The 27,472-nt window shown below is 38.7% G+C and overlaps 1 protein-coding gene across 1 annotated transcript in view; it reads left to right on the top strand.

The window, feature by feature from the left end:
- Positions 1 to 27,472, top strand: part of bor (ATPase family AAA domain containing bor) — a 140,877-nt gene that overhangs the window by 5,354 nt on the left and 108,051 nt on the right. Inside the window, exons 2-3 of the mRNA XM_067149928.2 lie at positions 1,644 to 1,857; positions 18,169 to 18,429. Coding sequence (XP_067006029.1) covers positions 1,644 to 1,857; positions 18,169 to 18,429 — 475 coding nt within the window. The remainder of the gene's footprint in view (positions 1 to 1,643; positions 1,858 to 18,168; positions 18,430 to 27,472) is intronic.

Raw genomic sequence — 27,472 nt, 5'->3', positions numbered from 1 at the left:
ATGTTAAACACCTTCAAGTGCTTCCTCGAGAATTTTGTAAAGTGATGAAGATGGAAAAGATACGCCAGAGTAAATTACTCTCTATGCCCAGTTTAATTAGATAGTTAGCCAACTATTTTTCACTCTACTGCAAGTAAAAAACTGAAAATAACTCTTGTGCTATTTATTGAACCTTACAAAAGGAGAACAATGCCCTGCTTGATACTCTACATTAATATTTTTGGTGCCATTTAGTTTTACTGGTACTGTAATAACAAACTGTTTCATAGTTATACATGTTTTATCTTTAATTTGCCGGGCTGAGTGGCTCAGGCAGTTGAGACACTAGCCTTCTGACTCTAACTTGGCAAGTTTGATCCTGGCTTTGTCTGGTGGTATTTAAAGGTGCTCAAATATGTCAGCCTCATGTCTTTAGATTTACTGGCACGTTAAAGAACTTCTGCAGGACTAAATTCTGCCACTGCAGCGTCTCTGAAAACCGTAAAAGTAGTTAGTGTGACATAAAGCCAATAACATTAATTCATTTTCTTTAATTTTGGCCATTCTTCTTATTCGTGCATTATTATTTAATAAGCCTGTGCGTAATAAGAGAGCAGAAGTAATAAGGTTTAGAAGTACGATATATCTATTTTCCCAACTTCATCCTTTCTGGCCTGATTTAAATGTGATCCTTCATAGCTTGTTATTAAATGTTGTCACATGCTGGTTGATGTGAAACCTGTGATTAACGTTTGTGTGGAGATGCCGTGATTCTTAATAACTTGTTCCTGGAAATGTGATCATTGACTGCATTTGTTACTTTAATGCAGGGCCTATCAGGGTGCATGCGCCTGGTGCATGCACTGTGTACGGTGCAAAAGACTACTTCGCTTGGTTGACCAGAGTGTAGACCCCCACTCCTCGATTTGAAGCAATAGCACTGTCTCTCTCTTTCCCCACGCCTGTCTCACTCGCTTCCCCTGTCTCCCTCTTCCTCACTTGCTCCGTATCGCTCCAAATGTGAGCCAAGCTTAGCCGGGTAGCCCAGAGACGAAGCGTTGGTCCGAGCCGAGCAGGACCGATGCACTGTGCGCAGGAACTCTGTGCCGCTGTCTGCACGCATGAGATTGTGGGCGTTTGAGAGGCCCTGTTTTAATGCATAAGTTAAACATTTTGCAGCAGTGATCCGGGACTGTGATTAGTCTCCCAATGTATAGGTATGTATAGATAGTGCAACTCTTGTGATTGTAACATAATCTAGCAGGAATGATCAGCAGGGTAATTGAAGGGCAGCTCAGAGTCACCAAAAGTGTTAAAAATTACAGTGGATAGTGATGAAGATGATCATTGCTCTATTTTTAATTTCTGTAATCATTAACATTTTTATGTTGATTTTCTTGGAGATACTACTGATTATATGTACGTATTTTTCTGTTTGTCTAGGGCACTCATAACTGCTCCTATAAACATTGTAAACTTACATTCAAGGTATATCTTGTATGCATTCATGACCTACTGTCTAATACTAAGCACAGTCCATCTCTTGTTGGAATGATATCAATGTCACTTACTTCTTGCCTAACCTTGTCACATGCTGCTTGCGCTGTGTTAGCAAGTACTTTGAGCTAACCCTCTTTTTCTGACATCCCTTATGTGTTTTACAGCACATGCAAAGGAAGCACTGGAGTTGTCCAAGCTGCAAGAAGTTACCCGACAGCAGGAATACATGTCCAAAATGAAGGAATATGAGGCACATATGGAACACAGTAAAGTAGAGCAGAAGCGTGTAGATGCGGAGGAAAAACGGAAGACATTAGCAGAGGAAACAAAACAGCATCAAATGCGGGCACAATATCAAGATCAACTGGCTCGAAAGAGGTAATGCATTAGAAATAATTATCATGTCTAGAGTTATGGGCTGTGAAAGCATCAATCTAAATATTAGAAACTTACATGGGGAGGATATTTTCAGGAAGGCTTCTAAACTTCGCAAGTTAAGGAGAAAGAAATCCATTTTTCTTTCTTTTCTTTCTTCATGCTTTCTTCAGAGATGTTGGGACCATAAAGTTTTTCTCAGCTTTATGAAACTAAAGCTCACGTTAAAAACTCTTCTGAATCTAGGAGAATCTAGCAGCGCGCTCGTGAATAGATGAAATTTTCTTCTGAAGAGGCGGAGCTAAGTTCTTTGTGAAACTTAAAGAATTTCATCTTGTTTTCTGATGCGGCAAAGGCCCAAAGCTTATTATCTTGTCTACAGTTATGGACCGTCTAATTATTTTTCATGATTATTTTCTACTTTTACTTCAATTTTGTCTTGTAAATGATGCTGGATAACATTATTTGATATTATTCATGTTAACTCATTAGCTGCAGAATGTTGAATTAAGCTAGCAGTTTTTTTTGTGAGAACTCTTGCGGGACTAAATTCCGGCACCTCGGCGTCTCCGAAGACCTAAAAAAGTAGTTAGTGGGACGTAAAGCAAATAACATCAACATTTTTTTTTTGTGAGAAAGTTTGGTGTCATGAAGGGCATTTGGCCTGAACTCCCAGCCAAAATCTAAAATGAGCAAAGAAAATAAGTAGGCTATGCTGTAGAAAGAAGTATGTTTTGAGTATGGTAATGATGATTGTTTGGTGTTTCTATGTAATTTGGAATGGAAGTGCTATCCTTAAATTCAAGGGTTATGGTAAAGAAGCTAACCATCGTAATTCACTTGTAGGCGCTGTGAAATGCTATTGGATATATTCATTAGGGTACAAGGAATGCGTAGAGGTGCAAAAATACTGAGGGCCGATTGCAGAAATGATGACTAGTTTTAAGCCTTACACAACATCTACCTAAACAATCTAGTCTATATATGAAAAATGTTTCCACCTAATCGATACCTTTCTTTTTATTTAGCCTTTGGCTACTTATAAAAACATTAATAATATCAGGACATATTTTGATCGCTTTGCGATCAACATCAGCTGCTTACATAAAAGCTTAGATAAAAACAGCATACAACAATCACATGTATGTGTATGTTGGGTATTCAGCCCGAAGGCTGGTTGGATCCTCAACAGGTTCACCATTAGCTGTAGATGGCCCAGGTGTCACTGAAGAGGCGTTCTAGGGAAATGAGTGAGATAGTTTCCTGTTTCTTTCCTCACTGAGCCAGAAGTTGCTATTGCACAACAGTCTGCCAAGCCCACTGAAATGCCTGCACCAACCGACCCTATGAGCGACATTTTCACACCATTCAGAGCAGGGACTGGCTGCATAAGGAATGGCATTACTAGTGTCACTCATACCTCAGCCACTTTCATATTGTCAAAGACAAGGAAGAGACTGAGACAGGTCAATGAAAGTAACAATTTTATTCTAGCCCATACCAGAAGACATGGCGCACTGTAAACACTACATCTTGCCAGCAAAGGCATAACAATCACATAGTTGACATTAAAAAACTGGTGTTAGTAAGGGACGTATGGGTTGGAGGGGGGCAGTTGTTACGAGCACGTTGCATGAAAAAAAAAAAAAAAAAAAAAAAAAAAAATATATATATATATATATATATACCTATTAAACCAGTAATCAATTTCCGTAAGAGCCCCATATATAAAACATCACAATACATTCATAAGTTTTTAACACAAAACTATGTTTTTCATTCTAAAACAGCCGTAAAAAATTCTAGTGACTTCTGTAAGATGATTAAGGACTTTAAACTTAAACCTTCTCGTGTTACATGTTCATTTGATATAAAAGACATGTATACTAATATCCCCATAGAGAAGACTATTAAGATCATAAAAACTAATTTATTAGAACACAAACGGATTAGCATACCCGAAATAGAAGAGTTCATTACAATCCTTAAATTCGTACTTAACCAGAACTACTTTTCATTTAACAAGATATACCAACAAGATGGCCTCCCCTTGGGAGCACCAGCCTCAGGCATATTAGCTAATATATATTTGGATCACTTGGAACGTTCTCGTATTGTAGACCACATTAAAGGGCTTGATTTGTGGGTAAGCTATGTAGACGATGCTATAATTAATATGGATCTCAATGATAGTCTTAGTATTTTGAACGTCCTGAACACCTTAGATCCTAATATACAGTTTACTATTGAAGGAGAGAAAAACGGTTCAATCAACATTTTGGACGTTACATCAACTAGAAAATGGAACCAATTTTACTTTGGAATTCATAGGAGGCCTACATTCACTCCAACCACGATTCATAATAATTCTCTACATCCTGACTCACAGAAGAAATCTGCGTATTATAGCTTTATTAATAGGGCCTTCGAAATTCCATTAAGGTACTCATCGACACTAGTGATGAAATTTCAGAAAAGTTATTCTATTTTCTTGAAACTTATATCACGGATTCTAAGTGTATTAACTAGTGGATTTCTGGCATAAAATAATCCAAACTGAATTTCTGGGGGTTTTTCAAGGAAATTTTGAAGAAATAACAGGCATTTTTGGGACGTAATATCTGTGCTCCTTTTCAACATAAAAGGCTCATTGTTGCTTCAGATTGCTTTGCAATACTTTCCGAGTGCTACATAGCAGAATAGTTTTCGTAGCTTTCATAGGGCCAAATTTATTCATGTTTTTCCATAAATTGAGTTATTCTCATAGAGAAAAATAATTTAATTGCAGGGGTCAGGACCCTTAATTTCAATGTAATTGTATTATTCTGCTTTACAACATAGCTGAATTATTTAGCTACAATTTAGTTTTTGAATGAAGTTAATATCTCTATTCTAAGTGTAGATTTCATTTGCCAAAGTAATGACAAATGTTGAAAAAAATGAAATGTGAGAAAAAGTCACTTAAAATTGAGATACACAGTTAGAGTAAAGTAGCTTACTCCTATGCTCCTAAAAGCCTCCTGATGCATAGGTGGTGCCTTCTTCTTGGGATTTTAGGTCAATCTTGTGCTTCCTCCTCGCCCGTAAGTATCACCGACGTTGTTTTTTCTCCGGAGTACACTGCTTCAGAGCCACAGTAAGGTGCTCCTTATCTGCGGCACCTACGCCGGACACTATATACTTGCCTGGATTGATGCCAGCCTTCTTGAGGATGTCCACTTCTGACGTACAGCCGTTGCTAAAGTGGCAAATACTGTCCATTACTCCAAGTTATAGGGTTTTTCGTCTTGTTTTGTGTTTGATAGCCACACATCTTACATGATAATAATATAGAAATGGCCCAGCCAATCTCTTATTATCTACTTCGTTTATAACTAAACTACCACATGTCAAACATTCAGGGCATGCTACAAATAAAATCATGGTAGGTGGACATTCTAAATCAAACAGAACGTTCCCAGAACAAAAATTAACATCACTAAACACGTCAGTATTTACAATGTCTGAACCTAACCTATGTGAATCACTTTTTGGCACATGATTATTCACATTGTCAGTAACACTTGTTATTTTGAAGTTCCGTAGGTGTCTTAGCGTGTTGATTCCCTTGAAACGCGTGATTTCCTTCTATTTTGCGTACAAGACTTGGAGCCCATCTTTCCAAATATAACATGAAGACCACATGTACAAAATAACTAACACTCACATGACCACATGTCAAGGAAGAAAGACGTTCTTCCTTTAGTCAAAGAATACAACATAGTTAGTGTTTTATCTGCTGCCCACCAGGAAAACTAACTTCTGAGTATGAGAAATAAAGCGTTGAAACACATCCCGCGCTTTGAATGGAATAATATTGAAATATCAAGCCAGAAACGTCAAGTTGTCAAAGTGACAGCTGCTGAAACACGTGCGCGCCGATCATTTAAATGTATATAAATAAGCTAAATAACAAGAAAACATATATAAATTATACATTTCTGGAAATTAGATAAAACATACTTTCTTATGGGCCAATAAAAAAAATTTCCAAAATTTTCATGAAAATGGCTGTATGAGTACCTTAACTAACAAAGAGAGGAATAAAGAAATTGCTTTCATCTGACAACAGGCCTTCATTAATGGTTTTAGTCTTAAAACTATTAACAGGTTAATTACTAAACGTAAATGTAAACAACAAACAAATTTAATAAAACAGTCAGAGCAAACAAAAAAGTACGTGAGGTTCACCTACAACAATCCTAACATTTACGTAATTACTAATTTATTTAAGAAATATGACATCAAGGTAGCGTTTTCAACAAACAATAACACTAGGCCCGGTTTTTTCTACCATAACGTGGTTAATAAGAACAAAGAAGAATGTTTCCAGGATTCAGGAATTTACAAGTTGATATGCAACCAGTGCAAGACCACATGTCGGGCAATCCGAACGGAACTTTGCAATAGGGTATCAAGAACACGTCAATGCGGAAAAACATAAGTTTTCCGCAATGGGAGTACATATGAAAGAGACGGGTCATAAATTTACAGATATCAAACAAGACCTTGTAATCATTAGACTAAATAAAGGAAGACTGATGAATAGTTTAGAAAATATTCACATTTTTCTGGATAAGTTAATTAATAAGGACAAGAACTTAAATGAAATGAATGAACAAAGAAATCCCTTAAACAAACATATATTGAGATACATGGAATTATTAGGTAGGATTCAAATACGCCCAGTATTGGAACAAGCAATCACGAGGCCACTATGTCACAGACAGAAGCCACCTCCTTGCATGAAACAACAAATGACGACACGTCCTCGCTTCCCCTCACCCCTCCGAATCAAGCTAGCATACAGACCTCATCACACCGCTATTACACAAGGTCGAGGACAGCAGAATCAGACTTGCACCCGTAATTACGGGAAGTAAAGGAAGTGATTTGGACAGGGGTATGTTCAAAAATATTTCTCAATTAATTTCCATTATTCTAAACAGTTTCCTTAGGGAACACATCCCCAGGCGATTTTAACTAATAGACGCATATTTCTTTCTGCCGGTTACAGATCGTACAACAAGCTATCCGACTTGACTAGTTTATGAATACAAAAGTTGTTTAATTCAAGCAACAGCAGACACACCCTTTCCACTTAGAAAAAGGACAAGCAAGAGAATCACGCTTCATAGTACAGTACAAAAGTGATGCGGAAGAAACAGACTCTAGCAAAAAACTTTCCTTCAGGACCATAATACTAAAAAAATCTTTTAGTTTTTTAAACAAGTGTTTTTATTAAGCCTTCGGGACTTAAAATGAAACCAAAGACATTCTGGTCCATAGATAGTATTTTTAATTTATTTTAAGTTTAACGTCCTAGTAACAACCGCCCCCCTCCGCACACTACCTCTCCCCCCTCCAACCCATAGGCCCCTTACTAATACCAGTTTTTTAATGTCAACTATGTGATTGTTGTATGCTGTTTTTATCTAAGCTTTTATGTAAGCACCTGATGATGATCGCAAAGCGATCGAAACATGTCCTGATATTATTAATGTTTTTATAAGAAGCCATAGGCTAAATAAAAAGATGGGTATCGATTAGGTGGAAACATTTTTCATATATTGACTAGATATGGCAATGAAGTGGTTAGTTTGTAATACCTAAACAATGTCTAAGTTATGCAGGATGTTCTATTGTATAAACAATGTTTAGCCGGTATTCAGCTAGATGTCGTTAAAGCTTCGATATTGGTCAGAAATGAAGAGTAGTATCTTCCATGCAATTCTTTGCTTGTCACAATCGGTGAAATTTGTCGCATATCCCTAGCGTTCGTTAGTCAGTTACCATCTTACTACACAAATCACAAATATGGCTAAACATGAACATGCCCTGCCCACAGATGAGAATATATTATTGATTTAAGCCCAATGAGGAGCGCTGATGACTAGCTCTTCCTCGATGCTCTTCTTCGTTCCCAATATCTCTTGAGTCCTGCTGATAATTTCTCTGGGGCTTCCGACTTCTAGGGACTCTCAGTGGTGGGATCCAAGACTGTCCCATAGCACAAAATTTGGAACGATCTTCTTTATCAATGTCTGAAATCCCAGCCGAATCCAAGTCCTTCTGTACTTCATGAAGCCACAAGCTTCTAGTCTTGTAGCTTTTAACCAAAGAAAAGATCTTCTTGGTAAGCCTGTTGCTGTATATTCGTTGTAGGTGTCCATAGAACTTAGGCCTCCTACGTCACATGCTGGTCATTGGCTGATTCTAACTGTCGATACAGCTCAGAGTTCGATTTAAGTCTTAGGTTCCATTTGGGAGCAATCTCAGTCCATGAATTTTCCTGAGGATACGTCTTTCAGCTTTCTGTAGATCATCCATGGTGCCTTTTTTGTTCATCAGGAGGGTCTCTGAGGCGTAAAAAAACTGTGGTCTGACCACAGTTTTGTAATGACAGATCTTAGCATTTTTCAAAATGCACCTCTTATTATAATGGTTGTGGGATAGTTGGTATGCTGCATTGAGTTTGTTACATCTTTCTAAGATAGATGTACCGTCTCTGCCATTGGGGTGGACCCATTCACCAAGATAGCGGAAGCGATTGACTCTCCCAATTGTTCTATGTATGGTCGTCAAAGAGGAGTTTCTGGGATGCCGAGTCTCTAAGTACTTGGTTTTGTTGTACAATATTTGTAATCCTGCCATCACCGCTATCTCGTGCAGGCTTCGATAGCAGTGACAGCATCCTTAGAGTTGTTGGTTAGCATTGCAATGTCATCTGCGAATGCTAGGCACCTGATCTCAATTTTTCGGGTCCTGGTTCCAATGGCAACTACATAGTTTGATTTCTAGACTCCTCAGTCTACATTCCCAGTTCTTGATGAATTTATCAAGCACTAGATTAAACAGAACAGGTGAGAGGCCATCACCCTGTCGTACTCCAGTTTTTATCTTGAAACTCCGAGATAGTTCTCCCTGAACTCCACGTTTGATGTTGTACTGTTGGATGAGGGTGCGTGTGTTGTAATCGACACCTCGTTCTTGCAGTACGGAGAGGAGTGTCTTGCAGTCGATGGAATCGTAAGCTTTTTTAAAGTCGACGTAAACCACAGAAATGTTCATACTCCTTATTTGTTTTAGTTGGAGAATGGTTTTTAGGTTGAAGATCTGCTCAGTACAGGACCGTCCACGCTGAAATCCTCCTTGATATTCACCAATCGTTCGATCACATTGGCTTTCCACATTGTCCAGTAAAATCCTCGATGGCACTTTGTATGCTACTGATAGCAGAGATTTCCCTCGGTAGTTTTTAACATCACTGCGGTTACCTTTCTTATGTAAAGGGTGTATGATAGTTGATTTCCAGTTATCAGGGATCCTGCCAGTCTCCCAGCAGTCAACCAAGATCTGGTGTATGGCCTCTGTGATTTTATTTCAGCCTGCTTTTAGAGCTTCCGCAATGATGCCATCTTCCCCGGGAGCCTTGCAGTTCTTATGATGTCCGATGGCATTAGCAACTTGCTGCATTGTTGGTGGGTTAGATAGGAGGTGTATCTCTGGTGGATCTTCAACAGGTAATCTTTCCATGGGCTCTTTGCAATTGAGCAACTGCTCAAAGTAGTTTGCCAAAAGTTCCATGTTCTGGCGATTACAGGTGACCAACTGTATTCTTAAAGTGAAGGCATTGTGGTTTATATCCCGAGAGTTCCTCTTTGTGGGCCTAATAAGTTTCTGGTGTTGTATATTTTGAATTCTTCATCTAACTTCCCAGTCTTGACCGATCGTAAGATCTTTTCACACGTCTGATGGTCTTACTTGACAGTTTCTGCATCATTCTGAAATTCTCCCAGTCTTTCTTTTGTTTAGTTGAGTACCACTTTGTCCAGGCTGCGGCACGCTCATCAACTGCAAGATCGCATTCAGTATTTCACCATCTATATCGTCTCTTCCTTCAAGGTTGTCTGAGGTTATTGGTCGTTTCGCATATGCTGGACTTTGGTTGGTTCCAGTCATTCATACCTCTTTGCAAGATGTCAGTTGCAAAACATTCTTTATTCTCTGACAGGAATTGGGGATCAATCCCTGGTGGAATTGTGGTAGAAGGTATCTTTCGTTTGGGCAGTAATATGGTCTTTAATTTTTGTGTAGAAATGGTCAGAATAAACATTCCAACCTTTAACTCTGTGACATTCATGATCTCTTTCCTGCATTTTACACTGATTGCAACATGATCAATTTGAAATGATCCTATAGCTGCGTTTGGTGATTGCCAGGTGGTCTGGTAATTTGCCTTTCTGGGGAAATAAAATTTCATATTATCAAGAGTGAAGTGACACGCCACCGAACAAGGAAGTGTAACTTTGATTTTAGTGTTACGGTTAGTGTGATCTAAATAGCATTGGCTGAGGGAAGATTAAATTACTATAGTACTGTATAACTGAATGCATTCTGAACATTGTAGTTTCGAAACGCACCATCAGCAGCCCCGAAGATTGTTTTCCATTTCCCCATTTTTACACCAGTCAAATACTGGGGTTGGCATAAGATGGAGCCATCTTAATGTTTATAGGAGTGCATTCAATCTCATGAAATAAGTGTCCCTTGAAGCTGCAGAAGTTGTGCGTTAAGGTGTACTGAGTATGGTAAGTGAGGAAGAATGTACAGAACATACAGGGTGTTAGGTTGTCATGTATGAAAAAGGACTCAATGGCCCTGTATTCATCCCATCTAGTAATATTGATGTCATCTATATTATTAATAAAAATAAGGTGGTGTCTTGTTTGTTTCTTTGTTCGGATAGGCTTTAAAACTACTGGATCGATTGAACTAAAATTTAGTAAGGATGTAGCTTGAAATCTTGAATCATATACTGTATACTTTTGATTTTGATATATTTGACCTACTTGGGGATTTTACAGGGGTATATCCCAAATTTGGGCAATTTTTACCCTACTTCAGCTAAGATAACTAGTAAATGGTTGGCCCCGCAAAAAATAGAAGTGCACATGTGGCCTCAAATTACATTTTCTACAAAAAGCAGTCGTGCATTTTCTTCGTAACTCTTAAGTTTTCAAGGAGATTCAGCTTTCTTGTATTTTTGGCTGTGGTTGCCTTCACTAATGAATAAGCTTCTCATTTCGTGTGGAAGTTGTCTTTTGTTTTTTAACAGGCCAACTGGAGAATGAGCATGTCATTCTCTGCAAAGCGTTTGGATTCTACAGTTGTATTGTTCAGAGTGCTACGTGTGCTTATCTATATTTGAGAACTAATGTGAGCTGCAATTTATGTATTCAGCTGTTTTCATTATAGTCATTGTATTATATGTATATCCTGGGTTTCTATCTTTATAATATTCTGTAGGTTTATGATTCATATTTAATGGGTTTATAATTCACATTTCATTTTGCGTCATTATCTACGGAAGCAGTGTATCCGTTACAGCCAGCTTTTACGTGGTGTGCTCTCTAGTAAAAAAAAAAAAAAAAGAAACAGTAAAACTTTTGTATCCACCTATTCAGTACATTAAAAGCAATTATAAAATTAGGATCTCATCCTTATTAAAACATAGGACAAATTTCATTCATATTTTGAACATCTTCAGATATAAATATTCTTACAATGTTAAATGATAACATTGTTTTAGAACTTACACTTATGGTTTGCCATTGACAAACTTATCCATAATAAGCTTTGAAGAAACTTCTTAAATATTAAAATGTTTGTATGTTACGTCGTCTTATTGAAAATAATAACCTTTAAACCCTTATTCTAATATTTAAAATACAATGTCAATACATTTGACAATCTGTTGCATTGCTTAAATGTATTTGAATTATTCATTGTATACACATTCAAATATTTTGTTACTACTGGTGTAACTTTCCACATATTATACTGTATGGAATTGGAATCTTAACATACTCTCAAAACAGCTGCAGTTAGGTTTAAATATTATACTATTCGTCCATAAAAGTGACAAAACTGATGTGCACTGTTGATTGTAGGTTATGAATTTAGTCCTACACTAAATACACTGACTGACAGAGGAAATGCAACACCAAGAAGGAGTGGTTCGAAAGGGATGAAAGTTGGGGAAAAAACAGAGACGGCACGGACGAATAATTGATGTTTATTTCAAACCGATATGCAGGTTACACAATGCGCACGGCATCGACTCAGTAGGATGTAGGACCACCGCGAGCGGCGATGCACGCAGAAACACGTCGAGGTACAGAGTCAATAAGAGTGCGGATGGTGTCCTGAGGGATGGTTCTCCATTCTCTGTCAACCATTTGCCACAGTTGGTCGTCCGTACGAGGCTGGGGCAGAGTTTGCAAACGGCGTCCAATGAGATCCCACACGTGTTCGATTGGTGAGAGATCCGGAGAGTACGCTGGCCACGGAAGCATCTGTACACCTCGTAGAGCCTGTTGGGAGATGCGAGCAGTGTGTGGGCGGGCATTATCCTGCTGAAACAGAGCATTGGGCAGCCCCTGAAGGTACGGGAGTGCCACCGGCCGCAGCACATGCTGCACGTAGCGGTGGGCATTTAACGTGCCTTGAATACGCACTAGAGGTGACGTGGAATCATACGCAATAGCGCCCCAAACCATGATGCCGCGTTGTCTAGCGGTAGGGCGCTCCACAGTTACTGCCGGATTTGACCTTTCTCCACGCCGACGCCACACTCGTCTGCGGTGACTATCACTGACAGAACAGAAGCGTGACTCATCGGAGAACACGACGTTCCGCCATTCCCTCATCCAAGTCGCTCTAGCCCGGCACCATGCCAGGCGTGCACGTCTATGCTGTGGAGTCAATGGTAGTCTTCTGAGCGGACGCCGGGAGTGCAGGCCTCCTTCAACCAATCGATGGGAAATTGTTCTGGTCGATATTGGAACAGCCAGGGTGTCTTACACATGCTGAAGAATTGCGGTTGACGTGGCGTGCGGGGCTGTCACCGCTTGGCGGCGGATGCGCCGATCCTCGCGTGCTGACGTCACTCGGGCTGCGCCTGGACCCCTCGCACGTGCCACATGTCCCTGCGCCAACCATCTTCGCCACAGGCGCTGCACCGTGGACACATCCCTATGGGTATCGGCTGCGATTTGACGAAGCGACCAACCTGCCCTTCTCAGCCCGATCACCATACCCCTCGTAAAGTCGTCTGTCTGCTGGAAATGCCTCCGTTGACGGCGGCCTGGCATTCTTAGCTATACACGTGTCCTGTGGCACACGACAACACGTTCTACAATGACTGTCGGCTGAGAAATCACGGTACGAAGTGGGCCATTCGCCAACGCTGTGTCCCATTTAACGTTCGCTACGTGCGCAGCACAGCGGCGCATTTCACATCATGAGCATACCTCAGTGACGTCAGTCTACCCTGCAATTGGCATAAAGTTCTGACCACTCCTTCTTGGTGTTGCATTTGCTCTGTCAGTCAGTGTATTTAACTTCAGATTTGTCGAATTCATAAATTGCTTGTAGTCTTGACTGTAGGGCAATTGTTCAGATGTAAGCAGGGACTCTGTCAATTAGTGATAAACAAGTTTTGGTGACATTCAAATGGTAATTTCATCAAAGTTTACGTAAGAAAGTCTGTTGACATATCTGTAACAGGAAAGTTATTTTCGTAAGAATACGCCGAATGATTTAAAAGTTGAAGAAAGTAACAATGAAGGATCAGCACTTACCCTTTCTCCTCCCACCTGCATTTACTCTATAGAGCGTTCCAACCTTAAATTGCAGTACAGCAGTAATGGGATAATTCCGCCTCTTTCCTTCTCCCATGTTTTGCGGGTAGCGCTGTCCTACTCTAATGCAGCGGGTTTGCCAAATATCCGTGAATCAGAATGTTATCGGTTAAAATGAGTGAATATCGTGTTATGTACAGAATTTCAAGGCGCATTTGATGCCGTTAACAAAAAAATTGTAAAAAAATAATTTAGTGTGAAAATGGTAATATAATGGAAAGTTTCGCCAATTGCAAAATCTTCATTGCATAGAACTTATCATGCCATAACTCCTATTTTATATTCTTTATTTTCCTAATTTTTTCACTGCTGGTAAAGAAACATTTCAGCTCGATGAAGATAAGTTTATTTTTAAATTTAAATGATAACCCAATGCAGTACATGCGTTTATTTTCAGTCATGTTCAGGGAATTTTATGTGTAGGCACGAAAAAGTCAGTCGCTGGCCAGCGTCTTTCCTGTTGAATTTGCATGGGGGGTCAAAGCGAGGCAAATGGTCTTCAGATATGGAAGTTATTTTTAAAACAATCCCGAAGTTCCTATCTTGCTTAATTATTAATTTGTGACAGGAAGAATATCTCCTTGAATTTTGGTTTCGCGCGTGACTCGGCTGGCTGTCTGGCTGGCTGGCTTATATCGGTAGTGATCTCCCAAACATGTGCTTTTAACATTTCCAGACAGTTGCATGCAGTGCAGTGCTCATTTCGTCAGTAGTATGTATAATAGTGATTAAATACATATCAGTGACATGTACAATTCTTGAGGGAAAGTGTATTTCGTTTGTGTGGTTCGTGCTCGTGCGTGGGGATCTAATTTCGAAGAAAATGTGCAGAAGGATCATGGCGTTGTTAAAGCAAAGCAAACGCTCTTCGTATATGGAAGTTATTTTTAAATCATACCTAAAGTCCTTACCTCGTTATCTCTTAATTTATGACAGGGAGAACGTCTCGTTTGTTTATGTTTCACGAGTGACTCGGCTGGCTGAGCTTTTAAATATACTGGCAGCCGTGTGCAGTGGTGTTCATTTAATCAGTATTATAAGATTGATTAAATAAAGATCAGTGATATATATAATATTTAATGGCGTGTGGCCTCCGAAGAGGCCGAGTGCAGGTCTTTCCAGTGTTGACGCCGCATAGGCGACCTGCGCGTCTATAAGAATGGGGCCCCTACCTGTGATGAATTCTAATGCACACCCAGCCACCGAGCCATTGGAATTAACCAATGAAGGTTAAAATCCCCGATCTCGAACCCGGGGCCCTTTGGACCAGAGGCCATCACGCTAACCATTTAGCCATGGAGCCGGACAAGATCAGTGATAAATGTATAGTTCTTGAGGACAAGTGAATTGTGTTTGTGTAGTCTGTGTAGTTGTCAGTCCGTGCTCGTATGTATAGTTCTTAGTTCGAAGAAAAAGTGCAGAAGGATGTATAATGGATCGTCAAATTAAAAAGAAACGTTCCGTAGGTAAACTCGGGGGAAAAGAACGCAATATTATAATGAGTGTCCTGGATTGTTTTTTAAAGACTATGAATATGAGCAGCGCAATCAGTGAAACAGCTAAAGCTACAGGTTGTTCCGAAAGAACAATCTATGCTATAAGGAAGGAACACACACATGGTCCTTTGTGAACTCTCGAAAAAAAAAAGAGAAAAAGAGAATGACGACAGAAAAATTAAATATGATGAAATTGTTAGAAGTGGATGCGTCGGGTGGTTCACTCTCTTTTATTTGCTAACATACCACCTACATTGATCGTGATTTTGAGTCGCGTAAATGGAGAAGATTCTTTGCCACGATTTTCCAAAACTACGTTGTATCGCTTCTTACATGATATAGGCTTCCGTTAAGACGGGGTAATAAAGCAGCTTTCACTGAAACCGATGAAATTATTAATTGGCGGCACAGATATCTCAGGGAGATAAAATGTTTCAGGGCACAGAATAAAGCTATAATTTACACAGATGAATCGTGGGTAAATATTGGGCAGACAGTGACAAGAGAATGGAAGGATACGACAGTGAAAAGTGCACGGCAGGCTGCTTTTGAAGGGGTGAGTTCGGGACTTAGGCCACCGAAAAGCCGAGGACCGTGATTTGCCTTAGTCCACGCGGGTAATGAACATGGTTTTGTTCTAAATGCTGAACTAAAATTGTTATGCCATAAAAACATAAGACAATTGGGCAAATTATGTGAACGAAGTAAAGAAAAATGAGAGAGTTTTGTGGAAAGCAGACGAATTACAGGACGATGTCGACGATGAAAAGTTTTTTAATACGACTTTCTCCATCGTCCGGATCATCCTCAAGTTCATCTCCCGAACCCGTTTTATCCAAAGCGGGAACATCAGGCCTTGCAGAAATGTTAGGTGTACGTCCAATGTCTGAGAGCAACGCCACTGATTAAGGCATGTTGTATTTATTTTACCTTCCTACAAATATTAATTTATGAATAAATGAATGAACTTAAAATTACAAAATTACAAACGAAAAATGTGGAACTGTGACGCCCTGTTTGAGTCACACTCGAGCGTGATCTTCACGAGTCGATTTCGCAACGGCGCGCTCCATCTACGCTGTACTGCAATTTAAGGTTGGAACGCTCTATAGTGCATTCAGCTGTTTGACTGCTGACTTGTCATTCTACTTGCGCTCCTTGTGTTGTATATGTGTCTCCGTATCTGCGGGGCATTGGGAGGGGAGGTAAGAGGATAGTCTCTGGCAGTGCTCTCTAGTGTTGAGGGGAGCATCACCCTATGGTAAGGCCGTAAATATTGTCTACAAGAGCATGTCGTAAGACACATATACTTTTGGACCATCTTTAATTTAACCACATTAATCCTTACTCGTACATCTTTATGAAGCACGGGTAATACAGTGTATCAGGAAAATGCCCATACTTTATGCTTGAAGAGCACGAGAATGGACGCAGGGCGTGTACGGTACATTAAATTGGAGCGGGTAGAGAGAGAGTTAATGGACTTGTGTGATGACTGATTAATGAAGCTCAACGTTCAACTGATGTTTATTGTGCCCATGAAGGGCTTAAAGAAATGTTTATGTTCATGTAGAATGTCAATAAAATCGGACAAGTCATTCTTTTCAATGAACTGCACTTGTCTCTTGAGACGAAAATAAAATAACTCAAATAAGACTTTTTGCGGTTGAATATCAATGGAATCAAATCCACACAATTGTAAACATAATTTGCACTTGCTAACTGTAAGCACATAAAAGCTAGTATAATCAATGTGCCGAATGGTCATTGAATTTGAGGCTGCAAACAATCGTAGTGTTACAGTAATTCAATATTTTTAATTTTTCGTAAAACTGTTCGGAGAGTTTATTCAATGAATAAACAGTGCTAAATACTGTAGAAACGTTATCTGTAGTGATTTATAAGACACTCACTTTGACTAGGTATTCAAATGTTTCTAATAATGGACCAGCTATATTGGTATTATAAATCTACTCGTTCAGGACGAATATTTCAGGTTCCGTATGGGAATTAGCATCTATATCATGGATATTAGAAGTCAAATGCCTCACGTGAAATTACTCTTTCACACGCACCGTCACATTTAAATGTGAATGTAAATGATTCCTTGAAATTAGTCCCATTCACTCCAAAGATTGAATTTAAAGACTAGAGAATAATATAATTAATTCAATTCTAAATAGTGAAAATTAGTCCGTTCACACAGTATTTTAGATTCGTAAATAACGTGAAGTTATTTCACACAAAGACTAGTATTATACAGTTCATGAACAACCTAAGTGTTTGATGCACAGTTTATGCTCGAAAAATTCTAAGTTCAATTACACAAGGTTTTAATCACTTGAAAAATGTTTTAAGTTTTAAGACAGAAATGTTAAGTGATGCACAGAGTTTTAGTTACTTGGAAATATTTAAAGTATTACGCTCATTGGCTACACAGAGAAAGAAAAAGTATTTATTCTCGCCAGTAGTTAGGTAGAGTATTGCAGACTTCAACTTAATTACTTCGTCATCTTGTAGCGCTGACAACCACCAGCAGTCAACCTCACAGGTCTGACTGTGGAGTAAGACTGTACTTTTCGCTGGCCCTCGTGTCTTGCTTATACTCAAGTCGTGGACAGCAGCTTTCTCAGTCCTTAAGTAACTTTCTCAATCCATTGTGGATTTTAAAGAAACTTGGTAGTGTTATAGGCATTAAATGGGATGTACAGTGATGTTACTCATATTTGTACCATAATTATTATACAGGTTATTATGGGTAGAAGGAATGGAATGTTCAACGAGTGACATAAATTAGCCTTGGCGTGTTGAAGTTGGCTTATACGTCACTCGCCACGTGTTCGCTGTAGGCCGGTCGCTTGCTATCGGGCGGCAGGTATAAGTTTGAACTACTTCGAAACCAACGCTAGACCAGTGTTTCTGGTGCAGTACTATACTCTAGTATGTGCTTATGGTATATTTAACAAGCTTTTGCTTTCTTGAAGTACATGTTTTAAATGTTCAACTGATTTTAATGCTTATGCATTACATGATGTAAGCAATATAATATTTTATCTATCTTTCTATTTGCAAAGGTATGAAGACCAATTACTTCAGCAACAAAAAATCAATGATGAAAATCTTCGTCGCCAGGAAGAATCGGTGGCTAAACAGGAGGCTATGCGTAAAGCAACCATTGAACATGAAATGGAACTTCGACAGAAGCATGAGATGAAGCGAGTGGAGGCCGAAATGCGAGCCAAAGGCAAAATAGATCGTGAAAACCAGGATCTTACTCTGGAGCAGATACGTGTTAAAGCAGCTGAGAAACGTACTACAGTATTAGAATCCATCAAGTAAGTTTATGTCTTCAAGTTCTAGATATCTTACTGATAATATAACAGTAAGTATTTGTAGAATTTTTTAACTACATAATATAGTTGTTAATGTGGATTTTTTAATCCCTGATTACCACATGAGGAAAGTACAACCACTCAATTTTTTTTTTTCTTTTTTTTTTAAATGAGCGTATGGTATTGTGCAAGTTCCTCTCAGGTTCACTTTTCTCAGAAATAATTGAATCTATAGACAGGTTTGTTGTGGGTATCCCCAGGGTTTGTATCTACATGGGAGGTGAATTATATTTTGATAATACAGTAATTAAAAATTAAGCCTGATAAAATATTAAATATGAGAAATATATGATACCATGCACTCATTGTTTTTTGTAGGCATTATACATTTTTCATATACCATATTGGCCCAAATGTAAGACGGTCTCACATATGAGACAAGCCTGAATTTTTGTAAGGTACACTGTTCAAAAAAATTAGGGGAACCTTTTTTTTTAAAGTCTGGTATGTGAATGTTAATTCGGTAGATGGGGTTGCAATGGTCGTACAGCATACCTTGAGACCTTAGCTACTCAGGCAATGTCAAATCGACGTTTTATATATATATATATATTAAACTGTCAGGTGACCCCTCAAAACAAAGTAAATAGCAGTGCGTCTAGTGTGTCGTTGGGAGGTACACATTCTACTGTGGTCATTTGAGCACACTGTACATCAATCAGCACATCCCATGAGACATCTTAATGAGGTTCAAGTCGCAAAGGCCGTCTCTTTGATCCGAGAAGGATGGACTTTTCGTCGTGTTCCTGTGGATCTCAGTGTCTCTCCGTCAGTTATTCAGCGCTTGCGGAATCGCTACAACGAGAGGCCAGTTCACAAGGAGGGTGGGACATGGTTGTGGACGCATGACAATCCCACAGGATGACCGATATTTGATCATTTGTGCGTTGCGGCGTCGTGTCCTTGTGGCCCAGGTGTCCTGTTCGAATGCCCCGTCTACCGCAGCAACATTGCGCAGCTCGCCTTCTGTTTGCTCGTACCCATGTCAACTAGCAACTTCGCCAATGGAGACCTGTGTTATTCGGACGAGTCCAGATTTCCCCTGACACAGTGTGATGGAAATCGTGTATGGAGATGCCGTGGTGAGCAGTACGTACCAAATGTTGTCCAGGAAGGCGACTGATTTGGACAAGGTTCTGTGATGGTGTGGGGTGGCATCAGTATTGATGGCTGTATCGATCATGTCATCGTCCGTGGTAATCTTACTGCTGCAGGGTACATCGATAAGATACTGCTACAGCATGTGTTGGTTGCTGCATACGGTGTTGGCCCTGAATTCGTACTCGTGCACGACAATGCCAGGGCTCATGTAGTGCGTATCACCAGAGCTGTCTTGCGAGAACTGGATGTTTAAGATATGGAATGATCAGCAGCCAGTCCCGACCTTAATCGTATCCAGCATGTGTGGGATAGGCTTGACAGAATTGTTCATGGGCGCCCTGTTCTACCACAGACTCTTCAAGACCTCGAACAGTCTCTCGTTTAAGAATGGGACCTAATACCAAGCATTTATTTGAAGTCAAAAACTTCATTATTGGTTCCATATTGAAGAGAGAATCACAAATAAACAAGGGAATTATAGGGTCCACGTATTCAATACTGAAAATTATGTGATAGATTGTACAAGTCTATTAAATCTTCACATTTCATTTATTTAGTCATATGGGACTGGTTTCGACAAAAATTGTATGTCATCATCAGCCAAGAAAAGAAAACAAAGCCATTAGAAATACATTAAAATTTACCTCTCTAGTAAAATTATACCAATAATTTACAAAAATATTCATATTAGGGCTAAAATGTTTATAACGTGAACTGTTAATCGTATTACATTGGTGTATGTTATATATGAGGTGTACACCGTAATAATTATAATTGAGAGATATACTAACATTTTTTTATACAATATGCTTTGTAGTAAAATGTATACAATTGTCAATTTTTCAGTACTAAATAAGTGTAATATTTTTGTTTACACCCAATTTAATACATTATTAAGAAGAGATAGGTATTGTATTCAAATTTCATGAGGCTAAAAAACAGGTACTCAATTATAAGACGTTCCACAAAAGTATATACAATTGTAGTGTTAAGAACATCCTCACCGAGCTCAATAGCTGCAATCGCTTAAGTGCGGCCAGTATCCAGTATTTGGGAGATAGTAAGGTTCGAATACCACTGTCGGCAGCCCTGAAAATGGTTTTCCGTGGTTTCCCATTTTCACACCAGGCAAATGCTGGGGCTGTACCTTAATTAAGGCCACGGCCGCTTCCTTCCCACTCCTAGCTTTCCTGTCCCATCGTCGCCATAAGACCTGTCTGTGGCGGTGCGACGTAAAGCAGCTAGGAGAAGAAAAAAAACAAAAAAACATTCTCCTTGGAATACAGCTTTGTACTTAACAGAAATAATGATTGAAATATAGTAATTGCCAATTTAAATAACGTAGGCAGGTTGAGTTTGTAAATCGCTGGTGTCTTGGCATTAAAAGCAAAGTACTTAAAAGAGTTTTTATATCAGCTTGCTTCACTTTTATGTCCATGGCTGTCATAATAAATTATGATATGGCCAGGCTGAGTGGCTCAGACGGTTGAGGCACTGGCCTTCTGACCCCAACTTGGCAGGTTCAATCCTGGTTCAGTCCAGTGGTATTTGAAGGTGCTCAGATACGTCAGCCTCATTTTGGTAGATTTACTGGCACGTAAAAGAACTCCTGCAGGACAACATTCCGGCACCTAGGCGTCTCCGAAAACCGTAAAAGTCGTTAATGGGATGTTAAGCAGAATAACATTATTATTAAATTATGATATGAGGTTGATTAATATTAAATGACCAAGGCTCTTGTTAAAACAGTGTATTGAAGAAGGATCTTATATGAGAAATCCGTGGTTACATACAGTAAGTTGTTCTAGAACGGTCTGGAACCAAGACGGAACCTACAAGAAGAATGAGACGCAATTAGCAATAGGAAAAGGAGGCGGGAAAAGATTTATTAATGAAACACGAGACTCGCCTCAGGTGCCAAGCTGATGGTAGTTAAGTTCAAGAGGAACTGACAGACTAAACCTACCAATAAAACACTGACTCTGTGCATCCTCGTAACCACAAACGTGCCACCTACATTAGCCTAGTACACAGAGTATTTAATATTCCCATGTCGAAATCTAACCTTAATAAAGAACTAAACACTATACGTAATATCGCATTCCAAATGGTTACAATAAGAATTTTATAGAATGCATAATAAACAAGCACAGATACCGCCCAAAATCTAATCTTCTTAAAGAGACAACTAAACCGAAAATGTTTGCAACTTCCACCTACAACCACAATATTTATGAAGTTACAAACATATTTAAGAAGCAAAACAATAACCCTTAGCCCTCCTTTTCTTCTGAACACTTCTGCCTCTCCAGCTCCATTTAAGAATCTACTTGTAGAGGGATAACAGACAGCACAAACATATTGACAGCATATTTATAAAAATCAACTAATGCAAACACAAAATAAATATAATACAAGTACAATACAGTATTCAGGTGCAATGTGCAGCATTTTCAAACCTGAAATTATATGTCACGTTTTGTCTGTAATACTGCATGGTGTGAAACTTCCCAAAACACTTGCCGGGATGGAATCTAGGCTTTTTTCTGCAAGTATTGCTGAAAAACATAGTTTCATGTCGTAATTTAGGCTTAATGTTCATTGCCATATTTAGGATAACGCCTAAAAATGCTTTCAATTCAGGAAGAGTATCATCTATCCACTACCTCCTAATAGACTCACGTGTGAGGGGCGTATCCTTTTGAATGTTGACATTAGCATACCGGTTAGTCTCGCGCACAATTTCCGATAATAACTCATCAGTCAAGAATAATAATTGGAAAAAGTCAAGTTCATTCAACGTTGCAGTGGTTTATAACCTGATGTACCTGTGAATAGGCTTTTGAAGTCCAAGTCAGTGTCATGATATTTCCTCCATCCATCAGAAGAGGTACCAGCATTGCCATTTAGCATAATTTTCATCACTCAACTCGCCAACACGCACTCGTTCCGCAATATCTTCCTCACCACTTAATTGAAAATCACTCTCGCTGAAAAGTCACTCTATTTCTTTCTCACGCTGCTCGAACATGCCATGTTGCCAAGCAATGTTTGTTTACAAACTCACATGGTCTTCAAAGAATGCGCACAAAGCCTGATTTCAAAGAGATTATAGCTATACATGGCTTCAAATTGTCGGCGAAGGATTGCAGTAGCTTACTGTACCTCTAATTCGTGCACGCGTAAGCAGACAAAGGAGTTATATAGGGAGGAAAATCATGTCGGGCAATGCCCGACATACGGTCTATGCAGGATATTCTCGTTGTTGGGCATGGCCCGCCGTGTGAGTGCTAAGGGTTAATATTTCTTTTAGAACTGATAATAGAAACTTAAGACATTTTGCATAACTCTAAATCAATTAACTCTTCTAACCCGTTCGAAAAATTCAGGTGTCTATAGATTCCATTGTAATGACTGTGACGGCACACATCTTAGACAGTCCGGTAGATCATTTTCAAATTAGATACATGGAACATGTAAATGCAATTAAATACAGAAAATTATCCACGGTAGGTCAACGTGTGAACGAATATAGTCACAAATTTTATGGTATAGAGCATGACATAGATATTATTGAAGTAATAAATAAGGGCCCCCTACTTGACATAACTGAACAATGTTACGTCTCACTTGACCAATGCTATAATCCAAATTTCAATGTCATTAACTTATTCGAAAGACCTACAATTTTGTTCGACACACTCATTACAATACAGTGGAACGTCGAATCTCCGTTTTTGGAGGGACCACCGAAAAAAAAAGTACAACACGGGAAAAAGGAAAATCCGGGAATTAATGATCCATGAACAATTTGGCTAAACATCACAAAAAAGATATATGTATTCTTAAAATCTTACAAACACCCCTAAACCAAACCAAACTACAGCCCCAATGGGCCTTCTGCCTAACAAGCGACCGCTGCTTGGTCCGAACGCCTGTCGATTACGAGGTAATTACGAGGTCAGTGTGACGAATCCTCTCGGCCGTTATTCCTGGCTCTCTAGACCGGGGTCGCCATCTCACCATTAAATAGCGCCTCAATTAAAGGTAATCGTATAATGAGTGAACCTGAAACCAGCCCTCATAACCAGGTAAAAATGCCTGACCTGGCCGGGAATCGAAACTGGGTCCTACGGGTGAGAGGCAGACAAGTTCGATCGTGGGGCCGGCTTCAAACATTAACTAGCGGTACGCGAATTAAAAGTCTCGAAACTTTACATTCAGTTTTACCGGGGAAACTTTGTCGGTTTCCTCTGAAAACTTCTTTCAGTTCAGCAACTTTGATCCATCAAACTTTTCGAAAAACCTAATAACATCAAGCCAAACAATCTACCACAAGTATTTTTTAATTCTCTAATCTAATAAAATAAAGCACATTGAATACAAAAGCACTCAACTTGATGGCGAAATCCCTTCTTTAAATCTTCCATTGTAATTTGGTCACCGGTATACTGTTCGTAGTCAGTTTGTGGAAATCTTGTACCGCGCAAATTAGGCCTACGGCCTACATCGACTTTTAAAGGTTATGTTGAACTCGAGAATATTGTTTCGAGTGTAAGTATCGATTCTCAAATTTTCGAATGCATTATATTCAATTATGTCCGTCACTAATCACGATTAAAATGGAAAGAGAAAAAACATCATCAAAACTTCCAAATTTACTGTTATTCGCGACCTTGACCTCAGTACAAGTGCGAAATGATGCAAAGGTTTTTACATGTAACGTGAGCAAATAAAACGACTGCGGTTTTAAAATTTTAACACAATAACGTGAAATTCCTAGTCTTACATTAGGACCAAAACAGTAATAGGCAATCCCAAAACCTCCCATGGCTTTATGTATGTAAGAAGGTGCAACATCTGTTCTGGTCTTGATAACGTAATCGTATGCGATAATATTAAAATACTAAATTTGTGTTACTTACGGAGCAGTTTACATTCCTGCCTGAAAGCTCAGTGACTATACAGTGTTCTGAGGGAAGTGCCGAAAACCTGTTCAGCTATACACGGAAAAAAAAGAAAAAGAAAAAAGTAAACATCTAACCCTGGATATAATGTAGACGCTTTGCAAGTATGAACATTTGACGAAACTCGTTCCGTCTTCAAGTAGAGCTTTCGAAATGCGCTCTGTCTCCTTTCAATTGTTGTGGACACTCTCTGCTTTGTGGCTTTGATTCTCTAAACAATACCACCCGAATGCGATGCTAAGATGGTCCCTGATGCAAGTTCACCGCCGATCGCCTTTCCGCTTCCCCAAATTACCGTAATGACTAGACGTTAACACCAAGATCCGCAAGTATGCGTTGCCGTCCTTTCGTGGGATACAGTTTCTTGAAAAACACGTGATCGAGGATTTTGCGTTGATGGGACTGAAATTTTTGAGCGGTTGATACGGGAAATCGTTTCCTCGAGGAACGGATAATGCGGGATTTTTACAACGTGATTTAATTAGGATGCTCGCGGGACCACGTAATTTGAACGGATAATACGGGAAAACGTAGCTTCCGGGAACGTATAATCGAGGTTCTACTGTATTAAATTATCTTAAATTACCCAAAAATCGATCAGTAATTCAAATAATACATAATACGCTCGCATATTACCCCCTACCGCTGTCTGCGCCTGCCAGAGTACAGCCCCGCCTCTACTGCACCTTCTCCTCCTCCCACTTAGTTACCCCGCCCCCTTTCGGCTCTCTCTCGCGATGTACTGCCAGTCAGTTTAGTCTGTCAGTTTTTGAACTTAACTACAATCAGCTTGGCACCTGAGGTGAGTCTCATGTTTCATTAATATATCTTTTCACAACTCCTTTTCGTAATGCTAATCGCATCTCATTCTTCTTTGTAGGTTCCGTCTTAGTTCGAGACCGTTCTAGACCAACTTATGTAACCACGGTTTTCTCATATAAGATCCTTCTTCGGTACACTGTTTTAACAAGAGCCTTGGTCATTTTATATTAATCAACCTCATATCATAATTTATTATCACAACCATGGACATAAAAGTGAAGCAAGCTGATATAAAAACTCTCTTTTAAGTACATTTCTTTTAATGAAGACACGACCGATTTTTAAACTCAACCTGCCTACGTTGTTTAAAATTGGTAATTACTATATTTTAATCATTATTTCTGTTAAGTACAAAGCTGTATTCCAATGAGAATGTTCTTAACACTATCATTGTATATACTTTTGTGGAACGTCATATAATTGAGTACCTGTTTTTTTAGCCTCATGAAATTTGATTACAGTACCCATCTATTCTTAATAACGTCTTAAATTGTGTGTAAACAAAAATATTACACGTATTTAGTACCGAAAAATTGACAATTGTATACATTTTACTACAAAGCATATTGTATAAAAAAATTTTGGTATATATCTCAATTATAATTATGGTGTCCACCTCATTATATACAACATACTGTACACCGATGTAATATGATTACCAGTTCACGTTATGAACATTTTAGCCCTAATATTGCGCCATTCCCGCGTCCAGGTAAGAACGCACAAGATCCAGACTAGCTCAAATTATAATAAAATTTGCCACTATTCGTCATTTACGGGCTATGAGTTCCGATTGAGAAGAAAGAACACCGAATTATGCTCGAGGAAATATCTAACTCACGTAGAAGGACGTCTCCTACTCGCGTATTAGCTAGAATTCCCTATGGTTTACGAGATCGCCAAAAAAAATATAAGTACTTACAACTAAGTAACTACTCTAAAAAGCCATTAAAAGAAAGATCGATATTTTAACATACAACATTTATTATAAACTCAGTTCATTCCGTAGAAAGAATATCATAATTTCTCCTTTGGGAATAAAAGTAATGAGTGTTGGGCTATGCCGTTATCTAAAAGTTCATTTCTGATAACATTAAGTTAAGGTTCTTGAAAGAAACGAAACGTCCAGTTAGGATGCTTGAAAAATAAATAATCATGATCTTAGAAGATCTCAATCAAAGAACTACTTGTCTAGAAAGTTTCTATTTGAAAAGGAAAGAAACTAAATTAAATGATGGTATCAGATAAAGAAATATTGGGTAATGACAATATTAGGTAATTAACATATCAGATAATTAAAGTACTAAATGATTATTATATTGGATAAGTAAAACATTAGATAATTAAAATATTAGATGATTAAAATATTGACTAAGATATTAGATGCATCTAATGAAGAAAAATAAAATTTACATCACAACATATGTACAGTGTCGTAGATTGAGGGTGGTTTTAGAAAATATAGGACGCTGGTTCGTATTTGGCAGTAAACTTCTTAACGAAATTCGAATCACATCTTTTCTACATGAAATCTCACAAAATTAAATTCAAATGTTCTGTTTTCTATCATCTTATTTACGTTGATTTACGGAAATGTTTATAATATTTGACAGATGTTGTATTGCAAGTAATGCTCATGTTTCTTGACGCATCCTGTTGCGTAAACATCGATAAGTCCCCTTTAAATTAATGTATACTCTCAAAAGGATGATCAAACATCACATTTAGAAAATTACATAAATTACTCTTTTAACTTGAGATTATTCATAAATTTAAGTGTGTATCCATGCTATTACACTGTATTACCAAGTGTATATAATCATACTTCCATCAAAATATACGATAACTATGTGGTCTACCTTGTGCGAAGACTCTACCTCGAATTAGTAACCCTTATTTGTGCAGTCAAGTCACCAGTGATATTAGGTGCTGCCTTAGAATTAACTTCAAAGTCTGCCTAACACATGAGGAGAATCTTATAATTAGAAGATATACAAGGGTGTTAGCTAGTTTAAATTCATCCTCCTCATTATAAATCATTTGGTGATTTTAAATATAAACGTCAACATACGGACGGCATTGTGATCGCATTCTAC

The sequence above is a fragment of the Anabrus simplex genome, chromosome 6 (genome assembly GCF_040414725.1).
Source record: "Anabrus simplex isolate iqAnaSimp1 chromosome 6, ASM4041472v1, whole genome shotgun sequence".
Taxonomy (NCBI): domain Eukaryota; kingdom Metazoa; phylum Arthropoda; class Insecta; order Orthoptera; family Tettigoniidae; genus Anabrus; species Anabrus simplex.
This window is presented reverse-complemented; position numbering and strand designations above follow the sequence as displayed.